The sequence below is a fragment of the Setaria viridis genome, chromosome 4, assembly GCF_005286985.2.
Source record: "Setaria viridis chromosome 4, Setaria_viridis_v4.0, whole genome shotgun sequence".
Lineage (NCBI taxonomy): Eukaryota > Viridiplantae > Streptophyta > Magnoliopsida > Poales > Poaceae > Setaria > Setaria viridis.
Window position 1 is genome coordinate 22,099,111 of NC_048266.2, and position 17,392 is coordinate 22,116,502.

At 48.4% G+C, this 17,392-nt stretch overlaps 1 protein-coding gene across 1 annotated transcript; it reads left to right on the plus strand.

Annotated features, from left to right (window-relative positions):
- Positions 1 to 1,120: 1,120 nt before the first annotated feature.
- On the plus strand, positions 1,121 to 17,221 carry LOC140222612 (uncharacterized). The gene is made up of 2 exons (XM_072293443.1): positions 1,121 to 2,234; positions 17,211 to 17,221. The coding sequence occupies exons 1-2, from the start codon at positions 1,121 to 1,123 to the stop codon at positions 17,219 to 17,221; spliced, it is 1,125 nt and encodes a 374-aa protein (XP_072149544.1).
- Positions 17,222 to 17,392: the final 171 nt, after the last annotated feature.

Consider the following 17,392-nt stretch of genomic DNA (forward strand, 5'->3'; position numbering starts at 1 on the left):
GCTGGAACCTCTAGTGTTACTAGTAGCTGAACCTCTAGTGCTATGATCCCTATCTATCATGGTCTTTTGGACTGGCCGTGTGCATGGTGGAAGACCAGGATAGGAGGTCACGTATTGTGCAATTTGTTTGCCATGGCCTGCATGTTAGGATTGCCAAGGAAGTCCAGGAGAAGAAGATGTGGGTGCTTATCCTCTGCGTGGTTGGACTTCTTGTTTGTCAATGCTTTTGTAATGGCTATAGTGGAACATATGCTTTTGTAATGCAAGAAGTGCTACATCAACTGTTGCTCATGATGTACTGTGCTTGTAAGATATTATGAGACTTGCATGACAGAAGTTACTAATGTGCAAGATGATATGTTGGTCTAGCTAACTTTATCATCTAAAATGATAAATTACTGTTTGAATGTGCTTGCTATTTCCACAAAAGGGCTTCACTTGACTGGTACCTTGCTAGATTGTTTCCATTTTTTATATTTGACTATGGATTTCAGTTTTTGCCCACGCCATTTTGTTTTTCTGTACGAATTGGACCATATGTTGCAGAAACTGGTCATCTTTGTTTCCAATTGAGCAATTGCTTCAACTCCAGGAGTACTGTTAGTATCAGATCCTAATGAGGTTGTGGCGGACGGCACTTCGTGTCTACTCGGTTTAGGCATGAGCGTCGCGTATCATGCGGCTAATCCATGTTGGAATGTTAGACTAAGTGAGTTGTGCTGTGACCACACACGCTGTTTTCTGTGGGTCTGTTCAAGTTGGCCGACCCCGGTTCGCGAGATCGGATGCGCCCGACCCTTCGAGGCAGTTCTCCGCCTCGCCCGACCCCTTTTTGGTGTGGATCGTTGCCGACCCCTTTTCTCGGGATGATCGCCTAGCCCGACCCCTTGGCTTAAGTTCAGAAAAAAAAAATTCCAGGAGTCTGGGTATGGATCGCCCGAAGTTGAGTACAAGGCTAAGATAAACGCTAACTAACATGACAATGAGAAGAGTGTACCTCCCTTATGAGGACGTGTGTTGCATTATCAGCAAGAGTTGCATCGGAGAATTTAACTTATGCATTGCCATCTGTTGGAGTACTTCTAAGATTATGAATTTAATGGAACGTTAACTCTTGCAGATGGCGCATCGCACTAGATCTGGTTCTGTGCCCGGCAGCAGCGAGCAAAGACAAGATCTTCCCCCACCCCCACCCCCGTCTCCACTAGAGGCAATCTTAGCGGCTCAGACCGAGCTGCTGAGACATCTGGTACAAGGGCAACAACAGCAGCCGCCCCATGGTGGAAGGGCTCAGCAGCAACCTCATGTTGCTCGGTCTGAAGACTTTTTGGGGACGCAGCCCCCATTGTTCCAGAAGACCCAAGACCCGCTCGATGCAGACGCCTGGGTTCACACCATCGAATCCAAGTTTGAGCTTCTCACCGCCCAGTGCCCCGATCACAACAAGGCCCGGTTTGCAGCCCAGCAGTTACGTGGTTCCGCTCGGCTATGGTGGGATCACTACCACGCTATGTTACCGGCTGACCATGTCATCAGCTGGAATGAGTTCAAGACTGCGTTCAGAGCGCACCACATTCCGGAGGATCTCCTAGAGCGCAAGCTCAATGAATTCCTAGCTCTTCACCAAGGAAACCGAGACGTGTTACACTACGCTCAGGCCTTCAACGACCTGTGTCGTTATGCCGGATATCACGCGGACACCGACGAGAAGAAGAAGGACAGGTTCCGCAGAGGGCTGAGCTTGGAGTTCAGAGAAAGGTTAAACCCGATACGGGTGGATACATACAATGAGTTGGTCAACCTGGCCATCTCCCAACAGGACTGCATGAAGGCTCTGGCAGCCGAGAGGAAGAGGAAAGCCCCACTGCCAACGCCCAGCCCACCCGCGCAGCGTTTCAGACTGGTTCCACCCCAGGCGCCCAGCCGACCCCAGCAGTCGGGAAGGTGGATTGCCCGACCCCCACCAGCAGCAGGGCCCCGTTTTCCTGGTTTCCAACCACAGGCGCCTCGGCCAAGCCTGCCGCCATCCCCACGCCCTGCAACTGGTAACCGCTGTTTTGCCTGCGGCGATGTGGGACATTTTGCCAAGGACTACCCCAGAAATCAGAGCCCGCGCCCAGGGCAGAGCAATGCAACGCCCAACAAAGGAAAGAGGCCCAAGGTGCAAGTTCGCCAAGGACGACTGAACTTCACCCACGCAGCAGAGCTTCCCGAAGGTGCGCCAATAATGACGGGTACCTTTCTGATTCACAGCTTTTCAACTTTGGTTTTGTTATATTCGGGAGCTTCACATAGTTTTATCGGGAGAAAGACCCGTGACAAGTGTGGGTTACAAGAATGCCAAACCAGAGGGTCTTTTAGAATATCCACCCCGGGTGGAATGATCACATCTGATAGGATGAGTGTTAATGTGCCTATTCAGCTAGGCCAAAACCTTCTTAAGGAGAATCTTATCATCCTTGACCTGGATAGAATAGATATCATTCTTGGAATGGATTGGATGACCCGGCACCAAGTGGTTCTAGACCCAGCCGCCCGAACCCTCCACATCAACTCGCCCTTTTATGGCAGTTCTACCCTGTTCTTGAACCCTCCTAAATCCGCACTCCCCTGTGCGTACCCTCTATCGCAAGCCCGAATAGAGAGCCTCCTTGTTTGTTGGGATACGAGGTAGGCTACACTAGCGCAATTCAAAAAATCTACCGCGTATAACCAGGAAGAACTGCCGTATAAGGATCACGGGATTACCACTCGACGCACTACTGGTGCGGAAGATGTAGATATGCGTCGATGCAGTGAAGACGATCACGTAGTCGTACGTAGTCGATCAACGTAGTCGTACGTAGTCGATCACGTCCAGCAGCTCCTCAGCAGCTCGTCCACGTGCAGCAAGATCGCCTCTGGTACCGCGGCTCGTCGGCGGCGGCTCGTCGGCGGCGGCTCGTCCAAGTGCTGCAGGCACAACACCTCCAAGGTATCCACACGTGCAGGGAGGAAGCGTCGCAAGCCGGACTGCTAGATCCGCGAGTTGCAACAGGCGAGGGCGTGGGAGGCGCGGCAGGTGTGTTTTGCCAAAAGGTGTAAACCCTAGGGCGCCCCCACCCCTCTATTTATAGAGGTTCCTGACGGGCCTCTGGATCTGAGGCCCATTAGTACTTCTAAACCTAATCCAACTCGGATCTGATCCGAATTGGGCTTCCAGCCCCTTAAGTGTGTGACCCTATGGGTTCGGATACGTATAGACATGGCCCGAGTACTCCTACTCGGCCCAATAGTCGGTAGCGGCCTCTAGCAAGACGTGCCAACTCCTATACGCACACGAAGATCATATCAGACGAACCATCACAACATAATATACATGCTATTCCCTTTGCCTCACGATATTTGGTCTAGCTTCAAGCCGACCGCTCTTTCTCGATCCTGTGATTCGGAATCCCTTTGTAGGTTAACTCTTAACCGTACGTAGCATGGCCATGCATTTTCGGATCCGATCACTCGAGGGGCCCAGAGATATCACTCTCAATCAGAGAGGGGCAAATCCCATCTTGATTGACCATGTCTCATAGCATGCTTCTTGACAAACCCGAAAGCTACCTTTATAACTACCCTGTTACGGCGTAGCGTTTGATAGCCCCTAAGTAGGTCGATCCACATCTAGAATACATGCGACAATCTCAGGTCTAAGGACAAAGCGTATATGTTGTTTAAAGAGAGAACTACTTCTCGTGTTGGGTCAGTCGTAGCACATGTCTCCACATGTGTCCACATTATTAGTTCAATATCTCCATGTCCATGACTTGTGAAACATAGTCATCAACTAATACATGTGCTAGTCTAATAGTCATGTGTGTCCTCACATGAACTCCGACTAGGGACAACTTTAGAATAACCATACAAGTAAAGAGTTTCACATACAATTCACATAATTGCAAATCAATTCAAGTAGCCTTCAATGGATATTCAATGAACACAACATACAAATCATGGATACAAATGGAATATCATCATCTCTATGATTGCCTCTAGGGCATACCTCCAACAGTCTCCCACTTGCACTAGAGTCAATCTAGAAGGTACCTAATACCCATAGCTCTTATATGCGCATCATGCTTAGCCTGCGGGAGGGGTTTTGTCAACGGATCAGAAATGTTCAGATCCGTGTGTATTTTGCATATCTTGATCTCACCCCGGTTAACAAAGTCTCGAATGAGATGAAATCGCCGCATTACGTGTTTGTTCTTCTGGTGGTTCCTTGGCTCCTTTGCTTGCGCAATTGCCCCATTGTTATCACAGTAGAGATTCAATGGGCTGGACGCATTCGGGAACACACCAAGCTCAATGAGGAAATTCCTTATCCAAACACCTTCCTTCGCGGCTTCCGAAGCTGCGATGTACTCGGCTTCTGTCGTAGAATCAGCCACCGTCTCCTGCTTGGAATTCTTCCAACTAACAGCACCACCATTTAGCGTGAACACAAATCCTGATTGTGACTTTGAATCATCTCTGTCGGTTTGGAAACTAGCATCGGTGTAACCTGTTACAATGAGCTCCTCCTCACCTCCATAGACGAGGAACATATCTTTAGTCCTTCTCAAGTACTTAAGAATGTTTTTCACCGCTGTCCAGTGACTCTCACCTGGATCAGATTGGTGTCTGCTTGTCATACTTAGCGCATATGAAACATCTGGGCGAGTACTTATCATTGCATACATGATAGATCCAATAGCTGAGGCATATGGCACTCTACTCATGCGATCCCGCTCATCAGCATTCGAAGGACACTGAGTCTTGCTGAGATGTATGCCATGTGACATAGGCAAGAACCCTTTCTTTGCCTCTTCCATGCTGAACCGCTTCAACACTTTGTCGATGTAAGTATCTTGGCTTAAACCTATAAGCCTTCTCGATCTATCTCTATAGATCTTAATGCCCAGAATATATGCCGCTTCCCCTAAGTCCTTCATCGAAAAACTATTTTTCAGTGAAGTCTTTACGGACTCAAGCATAGGAATGTTATTTCCAATCAGTAATATGTCATCCACATATAAGATTAGAAATACTACAGAGCTCCCACTAACCTTCTTGTAAACACAAGACTCTTCTTCGTTCTTGGTGAAGTCAAACCCTTTGACCACTTCATCAAAACGAATGTTCCAACTCCTAGATGCTTGCTTCAATCCATAAATGGATCTCTGAAGCTTGCATACCTTTCCAGCATTTTTTGGATCGACAAAACCCTCGGGCTGTATCATATACACGTCCTCAGCTAGGTTTCCATTCAGGAAAGCTGTCTTGACATCCATCTGCCATATCTCATAATCAAAATATGCAGCTATAGCTAGAATAATCCGAATGGACTTAAGCATCACTACGGGCGAGAAGGTCTCATCGTAGTCAACTCCTTGAACTTGTCGAAAACCTTTTGCGACAAGTCATGCTTTATAGATGTGAACATTTCCATCCATGTCCTTTTTCTTCTTATAGATCCACTTGCACTCTATGGCTTTAACACCATCAGGCGGGTCAACCAAATTCCAAACTTGTTTGTCTCCCATGGACTCTATTTCGGATTGCATGGCATTCTGCCATTTTTCGGAGTCTGGGTCCATCATTGCTTCTGCATATGTCGCAGGCTCATCATTGTCCAACAATAATATTTCCCGCATTTCGCGGAGCCTTGCCGACCTTCGTGGTTGTGGCGGTGCTTCTCTTGCCATGGGTATCTCAACTTGTTCTGCTACGTTAGCATCACTTATTGATTCTTGCCCGATCGGCTCATCTTGAACTTCTTCAAGATGCACTGTCTTTCCACTCTTTTCTCCTTTGAGAAACTCTTTCTCTAGGAAAACCGCGTTCCGAGCGACAAACACTTTGCCTTCTGATCGGTTGTAGAAATAATATCCCAAAGTTTCCTTTGGATATCCCACGAAAATGCACTTATCCGACTTGGGTGTGATCTTGTCCGACTGAAGTCGCTTGACGAAGACTTCACATCCCCAAATCTTTAGAAAAGACAAACTAGGAACCTTTCCAGTCCATATCTCATATGGTGTCTTAACTACGGATTTAGATGGTACCCTATTAAGTGTGAAAGCTGCTGTTCCTAGAGCGTATCCCCAAAATGACAACGGTAGGTCCGACTGGCTCATCATTGATCGAACCATGTCTAACAAAGTTCGATTACGTCGCTCGGACACACCGTTTCTCTGAGGTGTTCCAGGCGGCGTAAGTTGTGGAACAATTCCGCAACTCTTTAGATGATTGCTAAACTCGTGGCTCAAATACTCGCCTCCACGATCAGATCGTAAGGCCTTAATTTTCTTGCCACGCTGATTTTCAACTTCATTCTGAAATTCCTTGAACTTTTCAAAGGTTTCAGACTTGTGCCTCATCAAGTAGACATAGCCATATCTACTAAAATCATCAGTGAAAGTTATGAAGTATTGGAATCCTCCTCTAGCCGTCGTGCTCATTGGTCCGCATACATCACTATGTACGAGTTCCAACAAGTCTACTGCTCTCTCAGGAAATCCTGTGAAAGGCGTCTTGGTCATCTTGCCTAGCAAGCAAGCCTCACATGTCTCGTATGATTCAAAATCAAACGAAGTTAGAAGTCCATCAGAATGGAGCTTCTTCATGCGCTTTTCACTTATATGATCCAAACGACAATGCCACAAGTAGGTAGGACTCAAATCATTAGGCCGAGGCCTTTTAGCACTTACATTACAGACAGGTGAACCATCAAGATTTAAAACAAATAATCCATTCACAATGGGTGCAAAAGCCATAAACATATTATTCTTAGAGATCACACAACCATTGTTTTCACTCGCAAATGAATAACCATCCTTCATCAAACATGAAGGAGACAAAATGTTTCGACTTAAACTAGGAACAAAATAACAATTATTCAACTCCATAATAAATCCTGATGGGAGGTGGAGTTGCATCGTCCCGACGGTCAACGCAGCAACTCTTGCATTATTGCCCACGCAGAAATCAACTTCTCTTTCCACGCTTCTACTTCATATCATTCCCTGCATCGAATTGCAAATATGAGCAACCGATCCGGTATCAAATACCCAAGAATTAATAATTGTATCAGCGAGAAATATGTTGTCTATAACATTAACAACAAGCGTACCTGAGGTAGAAGTACTCTTACTTCCGCCATTCTTCAACGAAGCTAGGTACTGCTTGCAGTTTCTCTTCCAGTCACCAAGTTCATGACAGTAAAAGCACTCTTTGTCTAGAGCAGGTCCAGGTCCAGCTTTAACCTTGGGCGGTGGGTTTGGCTTGGACGTTCCAGCCTTGCCCTTCTTCTTCCAAGAATTGCCCTTCTTCTTAAAGCTAGGTTTGTTCTGTACAGCCATCACATGGCTGGTACTAGCGCTTTTCTTGATGTCTACCTCTGTTGTCTTGAGCATACCACACAGTTCATTCAAACCCTTCTCCGTCCCATGCATATGGTAGTTCGAGATGAAGTTCCCATAGCTAGGCGGAAGAGATGAAAGAATGAAGTCAGTGGCCAACTCTTTGCCCATTGGGAAGCCCAGCTTCTCCAATCGCTGAGTGTAACCAACCATCTTGATTACATGTGGTCCTACTGCTGCACCTTCTGCTAACTTGCACTCCAGAAAGGCTTTGGACACATTGAACCTTTCGGTCCTAGCCTGTGTCTGGAACATGTCCTTGAGTGCCACGATCATATCGTGTGCCTCATGATTTGTTTCGAACTGCATCTGCAGCTTGGGTTCCATGCAAGCAAGCATAAGGCAGCTTACCTCAAGATTAGCATCAAATGCCTTCTTGTAAGCAGCCTTAACGGCAGCAGATGCATCATCAGCAGGTACTGGTGGTAGTGGGGTGTCTAGAACATCTTCCTTTTTATCGGCCCTGAGAACAATTCTCAGGTTACGGATCCAATCCGAGTAGTTTGTTCCATTCAACTTGTCCTTCTCAAGGACCGAACGCAAAGCAAACGATGTGGTGCTGTTGCTAGGTGCCATTTAATCTACAACAAAAGTAATGCAAAATACACTAAGACAAACGTATCCATGATAGAGCAAATTACATTAAACTATTTTAACAGAATCTACTCCCACTAAAATCAATATCCCTCTATTGAAACTTAGTGATTCAGGATCCACAACTAACAAGTCTACTAGTGAGCTTTAGCATCACCGCTAGCAAACGAGGTAGATCGGTAAGCAACTTTTGCTAATCATATCACATATGACTCCTGTTGTTGGGTGACATCTCTATGTCTCGGCGCCCAACCTTTATGCCCCAAGGTCCTTAACCGTTAAGATAACCTTGTTAAGAAAACCAACCCTTATGCGTGTAAATGTCCGACACAAACCCGTCTAATCAAGGAAAACTAGTGGCACCCTAATTTCATAGACCCACCACTAATTGTACAAGACATGGGACGGTGCAAGTTTTAGTTGGGAGGGCATACTAACTTAAACTTTGTGAGGGATCGTTCTACATCTAACATCACAGCATGCAGAAAGTAAAACATAAACAGAATAGCATACACACAGCTGTGACACAGTATGGCCCATTTTCATATGGTGATCTCCATCTCCATAGAACCTGTTCACCATGGTGATCTCCATCTCCATGTTCCATGTGCGCCATCCTCCTGGTGATGAGTCCTCCAAGAACTAGAACATGCTATTACACCTAATAGCTAGTAAAGAATCTAGTAATGAAGATTACATAGTTGCTTGGATCATCACAGATTGGTACGCAGACCATTAAATACAATAAAGTGACAACACATATGGCTCCTGCCGTGTTGCCGTACGCGCGACACGCAGGTCACGAATGAGTTACATACATGCATCACATACACAAGGGGGCCATACTGATCACAAGATACATACATACATCCTGCAAAACAGAGTTAGGCATCCTAACGTTCCAAACTTCGGAGGCCCAAAACTCCATCTTCCAAGCCGAATTTGGGAAATCTAATTTCGCCGAAAACGGCGAAGCGGTCTAATTTTATGTGTAACTTTTTCTGTAGATCAATTTTCATATAAAATTCGCCCCGATCCGAGATCGTACCGAAACGTTACGGCTGATTTACTGAACCATACGCATACGGCAAAAATCCCGACCCCAGCAGTAGATCTCATCTACCATTGCACATCTAATGCGCCTGGCGTATGACCCTGGGTTTCAATTCGACCAATCATATTGATCTTCACTCACTGCAACTGGATTTACGTGTATCACTTAACTCCGATGGCGGAAACCGACCGGTAGGAGTATGTCGTTACACTACCATTGCAGCAAGGGCGCGAAACCAGGACATAGATCAAACGGAAAACTCGCATATCTCCATATGCACACATCCCGAATCCAAAACTAAGCAACTACGGCTTTGATATCACTGTTGGGATACGAGGTAGGCTACACTAGCGCAATTCAAAAAATCTACCGCGTATAACCAGGAAGAACTGCCGTATAAGGATCACGGGATTACCACTCGACGCACTACTGGTGCGGAAGATGTAGATATGCGTCGATGCAGTGAAGACGATCACGTAGTCGTACGTAGTCAATCAACGTAGTCGTACGTAGTTGATCACGTCCAGCAGCTCCTCAGCAGCTCGTCCACGTGTAGCAAGATCGCCTCTGGTACCGCGGCTCGTCGTCGGCTCGTCGTGGCTCGTCGGCGGCTCGTCCAAGTGCTGCAGGCGCAACACCTCCAAGGTATCCACACGTGCAGGGAGGAAGCGTCGCAAGCCGGACTGCTAGATCCGCAAGTTGCAACAGGTGAGGGCGTGGGAGGCGCGGCAGGTGTGTTTTGCCAAAAGGTGTAAAACCTAGGGCGCCCCCACCCCTCTATTTATAGAGGTTCCTGACGGGCCTCTGGATCCGAGGCCCATTAGTACTTCTAAACCTAATCCAACTCGGATCTGATCCGAATTGGGCTTCCATCCCCTTAAGTGTGTGACCCTATGGGTTTGGATACGTATAGACATGGCCCGAGTACTCCTACTCGGCCCAATAGTCGGTAGCGGCCTCTAGCAAGACGTGCCAACTCCTATACGCACACGAAGATCATATCAGATGAACCATCACAACATAATATACATGCTATTCCCTTTGCCTCACGATATTTGGTCTAGCTTCAAGCCGACCGCTCTTTCTCGATCCTGTGATTCGGAATCCCTTTGTAGGTTAACTCTTAACCGTACGTAGCATGGCCATGCATTTTCGGATCCGATCACTCGAGGGGCCCAGAGATATCACTCTCAATCAGAGAGGGGCAAATCCCATCTTGATTGACCATGTCTCATAGCATGCTTCTTGACAAACCCGAAAGCTACCTTTATAACTACCCTGTTACGGCGTAGCGTTTGATAGCCCCTAAGTAGGTCGATCCACATCTAGAATACATGAGACAATCTCAGGTCTAAGGACAAAGCGTATATGTTGTTTAAAGAGAGAACTACTTCTCGTGTTGGGTCAGTCCTAGCACATGTCTCCACATGTGTCCACATTATTAGTTCAACATCTCCATGTCCATGACTTGTGAAACATAGTCATCAACTAATACATGTGCTAGTCTAATATTCATGTGTGTCCTCACATGAACTCCGACTAGGGACAACTTTAGAATAACCATACAAGTAAAGAGTTTCACATACAATTCACATAATTGCAAATCAATTCAAGTAGCCTTCAATGGATATTCAATGAACACAACATACAAATCATGGATACAAATGGAATATCATCATCTCTATGATTGCCTCTAGGGCATACCTCCAACACTGTTGTATCTGAGTACCCTGATGTGTTCCCAGAGGACTTGCCTGGCATGCCACCTGATAGAGTGTGGAGTTTACCATAGAGTTGATCCCCGGCACCGCCCCCATCTCCAAAAGACCCTATCGGATGCCACCAGCTGAGTTGGCCGAGTTGAAGACCCTGTTGCATGATCTGTTGGAAAAAGGTTTCATTCGACCCAGTGCATCACCCTGGGGTTGCCCGGCCCTGTTTGTGAAGAAGAAGGATGGCAGTCTATGCATGTGTGTAGACTACCGACCTCTCAATGCGGTGACAATCAAGAACAAATACCCACTCCCCCGCATTGATGTCTTGTTTGATCAGTTAGTTGGAGCTAGAGTGTTCTCCAAAATCGATCTTCGTTCAGGTTATCACCAAATCAAGGTCCGACCCTGTGACATCCCTAAGACTGCCTTCTCCACAAGATATGGACTCTACGAGTACCTGGTCATGTCTTTTGGACTCACCAATGCACCCGCATACTTCATGTACCTCATGAACTCGGTATTCATGTCCGAGTTGGACAAGTTTGTAGTGGTGTTCATTGATGATATCCTGGTGTACTCGAAGAGCGAAGAAGAACATGCCAACCATCTTCGCATAGTTCTCCAACGGCTGAGAGACCATCGGCTCTATGCCAAGTTCTCCAAGTGTGAGTTCTGGTTGGATAGTGTCAAGTTCTTGGGACATACTATCTCTAAGAATGGCATAGCCGTCGACCCCAGCAAGGTACAGGAAGTCATAAACTGGAAGCCTCCCGCCTCAGTGCATCAGATCCGAAGTTTCCTTGGACTGGCAGGCTACTATCAGCGTTTCGTACCGGATTTCTCCAAGATAGCTAAGCCGATGATAGAGTTGTTGAAGAAAGAGGTCAGATTTGTGTGGAACGACAAGTGTGAAGAAGCCTTCAAGACCCTGAAGCACTTGCTGACCACAGCCCTAGTTTTGGCTCAACCCGACCCCTCTAGGTCGTTTGACGTGTACTGTGACGCCTCTGGCACTGGACTTGGGTGTGTTCTTATGCAAGACAACCGAGTCATTGCCTATGCCTCACGAGCGTTATGACCTCATGAGCTGAACTACCCGACCCATGATCTTGAGTTGGCCGCAGTGATCCATGCCTTAAAGATATGGCGACATTATCTGATGGGCACCCGCTGCAACATCTACAACGACCACAAGAGCCTCAAGTATATCTTCACCCAAGGCGACCTTAACATGCGCCAAAGAAGATGGCTGGAGTTGATAAAGGATTACGATTTGGAAGTACACTATCATCCCGGCAAGGCCAATGTGGTGGCCGACGCTCTTAGCCACAAGCCCTATTGCAACTGCTTGTTGGCAACAACCTTCACTGAAACCTTGTGTCATGAGATGGGAAAACTCAGTTTGGAAATTGTTTCCTCTGGAACCCTCGGCCACATCACCCTTGACTCTGTTTTAGAAGACCAAATAAGGTCAGCACAAGTGGAGGATGAGGAAGTAAAGCGGATCACCAAGGAGATCTCCTTGAAAGATGAAGGATATAAGCAGTTTCAGCAGGACAAAACTGGAAACGTATATTATGGAAACCGACTGGTTGTACTAGCCGACCCCAACTTGAGAAAGCACATCCTGGATGAAGCTCACCTCTCCAAATTCTCAATCCACCCAGGCAGCAATAAGATGTACCATGATCTACGCCAAACTTTCTGGTGGAGCGGAATGAAACAGGAAATTGCCTGGTACGTTTCAGAGTGCAACACTTGCCAACGTGTCAAGGCCAGTCATCTAAAGGTAGCAGGTACTTTACAACCCCTACCTATTCCCTCTTGCAAATGGGAAGATGTCAGTATGGATTTCATTGCTGGACTGCCTCTTTCATCGCAGCGACATGATTCCATTTGGGTTATAGTGGACCGTCTGACCAAGACCGCCCACTTCCTTCCTGTCCGCACCACCCACACAGTCAAGCAGTATGCAGAGCTGTACCTTGACCGCATAGTTTCCCTACACGGTGTGCCTAAGACCATCATCTCTGATCGAGGAATTCAGTTCGTAGCACGCTTTTGAGAACAGCTACAAACATCCATGGGCACCAAACTCATCCGTAGCTCAACCTATCATCCTCAAACCGATGGTCAAACCGAAAGAGTCAATCAGATCCTTGAAGACATGTTAAGAGCTTGTGTCATCCACTATGACAAGAATTGGGACAAGTGCCTACCATTGGCGGAGTTCTCCTACAATAATAGCTACCAAGCCAGTTTGAAGATGGCACCATTTGAAGCATTGTACGGATGGAGATGCCGGACACCATTGAACTGGTCCCAAGCAGGAGAGAGACAAGTTTATGGCCCTGACTTAGTAATAGAAGCCGAAGAACAAGCGAAGTTCATTCAAGCAAATCTCAAGGCTGCCCAATCTCGACAGAAGAGTTATTTCGACAGGCGAAGAAGGCCCCTACAGTTTGATATTGGTGATCATGTGTATCTATGAGTTTCCCCAACCAAAGGAGTGCAACGGTTTGGAATAAAAGGGAAATTGGCTCCCCGTTACATTGGTCCGTATGAAGTTGTGGAGATTTGTGGACCCGTGGCCTATCGGATCCAACTCCCAGAATAGCTATCGGCCATACACGACGTTTTCCATGTGTCTCAGCTGAAGAAATGTGTCCAAGTCCCAACCGAGATCTTGGAACAAGGACAACTTCAAATCGAGCCTGACCTGACCTATGCAGAGTATCCGGCCAAGGTCCTTGACCAGAAAGAAAGGCATACCCGGCGCCAAATGGTCAAAATGTACAAGATCCTCTGGAGGAACCACACGGAGGATGAAGCAACGTGGGAAACAGAAGAGTACTTGAACAAGCACTTCCCCGGTTTTCTTTCCAGTCAAGGAGGTAAAGGCTACACACCCCCACCGGTTACTTCTACATCCGAATCTCAGGGCGAGATTCTTTTTAAGGGGGGTAGGCTGTAACGGCCTCGAACAAAAATCCTTCGCGTCAATCTTAATCCGAGCCCCTGATCACCTATCTTAGTTTTTCCAAGCCTAAGTGTTCAACCTCCAGCTCTTCCGACCCCTGCGATCCGACCCCTCGCCGTGGTCTCCCCAGTTCCGACCCCGCCGACCCCCAACCCACCGTCGAATCTTCCTAAGCCATCCCGCAGCATCGCCCTCCAGTTCTAGCAGTGGACCACCGAGACTGACCGGTGGGCCCATGAGATCTTTTCCCCCAGATCTCCCGCGACAAGCGCACTCGAGTTGCATGCTCGCTTCAGTTTTTCCCCCGCCGCGTGGCTCAACTCCTCCAACGTCCGCCTCGTCTTCGGCCCGCGACCGGATGGAATTCCGCGCCCTCTTCCCCAATCGCAGCGGAAGCCCCTCTGCAACCTTTTCTACAGCGCCTCGCCGCCCGCGCCCATCATCACATCGCCAGATCCCGGCCGCAGAGCCCGATGCCGCCCGTCTTTTCCGTCACCTCGCCACAGTCGCGCCGCCCTGGTCTTCGCTACACGACGATTCCTCCTCCGCCAACCCAGACCCCGGCAGCGACAGCTCCTTTTCCCGCCCTGTCAGAAGCTGCCCCGACAATCTGTTGCTCCACGCTCGCCCGCGCGCCCGCAGCCGCCTGTCTTCTTACCTGTGCGCCCTCGATCCTAGCGCCGTTTTCCCGGTCACTTCCATCAGCTCCACCGCACGACGACGCCCGCCTCCGCCAAATCTCAACCACCGGCAAACCCGCGCCTGCGCCGCCCTGACGCCAGTGCCCAATGACCGCCGGCGTCATCCCCGAAGTCCTGCTCCACCGCCCTCGTCGCTCAATCGCCGCCCGGGCAGAGCACTCCATCGCTTCTTTCCCGGCATTCACGCCGCTCCCCCTTCCCTCTTTCGCGCAGCTATAAAACGGGATGCGCAAGCCCCGCCGGAGTTTCCCTTGCCCTAGCTGCCATCTCTGTTGCTCCCTGTTCGAGCTCACAGCGCCACCACCTAAGTCTGAGGAACTCTCCTCTCTGCTCAAGCACCACCGCTTTCCCCGATCCGCCAGCCACTGCTTTCAGTGCTACCCAAGAGCTTGCTTGTGATCCACAAGAAGCACCGCCGCTGCCGGACATTCTCGCCGCCGTCCCAAGCCCTTAGTTCTTCCGCCCAAGCCTCCTCTGTAAGATGAAGGTAGGCTGCCGACCCTTGTTCGCTTCGCCCGACCCCTCTTATCCGCCCGACCCCGGTTCCGTCTCGCCCGACCCTGTCTATTCTGCCGACCCTTGTTCGCTTCGCTCGACCCCTTTTGTTCTGCCGACCCTTGTTCGCTTCGCCCGACCCCTTTTGTTCTGCCGACCCTTGTTCGCTCCGCCCGACCCCTCTTATCCGCCCGACCCCGGTTCCATCTCGCCCGACCCTGTCTGTTCCGCCGACCCTTCTCCACCTCGCCCGAGGGCTCGGCTGTGTCTTTTTCTTTGAACCGAGGGTGTATGTGTAAAACTTGGGGACCTTTCAGCGTTGAGTCTGAGGACCCCTAGTACATCAAACCCTCTAGTTTAAGGGTCAGCTCATAAGTTCCTTCCCTCCGACCCTTACCTCTTGATCTCCATCAACTCCATTGAACCTCCCCACCCTCCTGTATTTTGTCGCAAGTTTCTGGGCTCAGACTTGCAAGTGTTGCTGTTGAAATAACCGTCTATGCTAACTAATGCATTCCATTCGTGTAGAGCTGCGTCTCGCCGACGGCTACTACGAGCTGCACCCGGCACCAGAAGATGATGGTGTAGCTGAGCTCCTGCCCCCAGAAGCCGAAGCTGCCCCAGAAGTCGAGCAGTTCCCTTCCTCTTTGCTCGAAGGCAAGCCCCGAATGCATGAATCCCCTGTGTTTTACAAAATTTGCGCATGCCTTCTTTAACATGCTTGTGCATTTACGTATAAGAGTGGTTTGGAACCCTAGATGCATAACTTAGCTCCCCTGATCTGAACACTAGCTGTTGGACCGAGTAGATGCTTTGCTTAAATAGGAAACGATAAAAGCCGAGTGATTTCCTGTCACTCGCGAGTTGTAGGAGTTGGTTGTTCCTCTTCTGTTACAACTATAAGGACGATGGACGGGGTAGGGTTTGAGGTAACTTTTTGGTGGTCGGATGATCGCCCCGTCTGTCTATGAAACTTGCTAAGGCCCGACAGTGGTGGTGTTCGTGATCAAGTGTTTGAAAGTACTAATCTCATACCTAGTATGGGATGGGGAAGCCTAGTACCTGCTTGAACTAGGGCGTGGCTTATACCCCTGTTGTCCCTGGAACGAGGTTCCCATGGTGCATCATGTGGGTGCAAGTGCGGTCACAGTACGGCAGAGGCCGGGACTGTGGAGCATTGCATGCCAAGGGAAGTTTGGACCTGACACGCGCCTGGGAATTGATGGGGACAGCCGACACAGGAAGCGGCCCTTGTGGTGCGTGGATGTCGTGAGATTAGGTTCGCCATGCATGGTTAAGAAACTCGAATCGATTCGTCTGCCTCTCACAGTTTGAGACTGCTTGATCGCTATGTCACCCTGAGTAAATAAGGAATCTGATGATGACATGGTTTTGTTGATGAGATATATACCTTTTGGTTGGTTCTATGATTGCTTAGAATAGGTTGCAAACTTAGACCGGATAATGAACTTAGAACCGGAGCTAAAACTTGAAAGTAGGGTTACATCTAGCGCTTTTGGCAAACAAACCCCTCAGCCAAAAAGCCTTGCATGTCTAGAAGAGGTAGTTTAGCGCGCTCCCTGTCGGTTAAGTCTTGTTGAGCTTAGTAGCTCAGCCTTGTTGTGGCTCTTTCTTTTCAGGTGAAGTTGCTGCTTTTGAGCCCCCTTCTGCTAGCACTTGGCCACCCCAACTCCCTCCGGGTTGGACGGTCGAGTGGGATCCCTCCTCGGACGGTGAGGAGAGGGATCATTGATGTCCCGGTTGGCCTCACCAGGGATGTCCGACCCCGACGAGTTCGCTTCCGCTAGTGGTTTTACCTTTTGTTGTTGTTTTTTTCTGCCGAACCTTGTAAAACTCTGATGTGTTTTATGGCCAAACTAAATGGGTAATTTGTTAACTCGGTGGACTTGTTGTATTCTCTGGAACCGCTCACCTTCGTGTGGGTTTGCTAATTGGTCCTGTTCAAGTGGTTAATTCGGATGAAATCCGACGGCACTTCGTGTCTACTCGGTTTAGGCATGAGCGTCGCGTATCATGCGGCTAATCCATGTTTAACCAAGTAGATCCGAAGTGGATCCGCCACAGAGGTAAGTCTTGGGCTCACATCTCAGTGGTTGCAATCAAAGTGCATAGTTGTCGACACAGATATTACATGCATTATGTATAGTAACAATATAATCCGAATGCACTTACTATTCCAATTCCCAAATTCTAAGTTTCAATTTGATACCGTGTTAGTGAAGACCTGAGAATATTGACAGCCGGCAAAGTACTAGGATCAACCAACAAGTGTATCTGAATAGGCATTGAGGGCAACATGCTATGCTGGTTAAGCTACAAAATATTAAAACTGACACACAAAAAGAATGGTCGAGGCAAAAATTGAAAACCATTTTAATGGAACTCATTAAAGTTCCTGT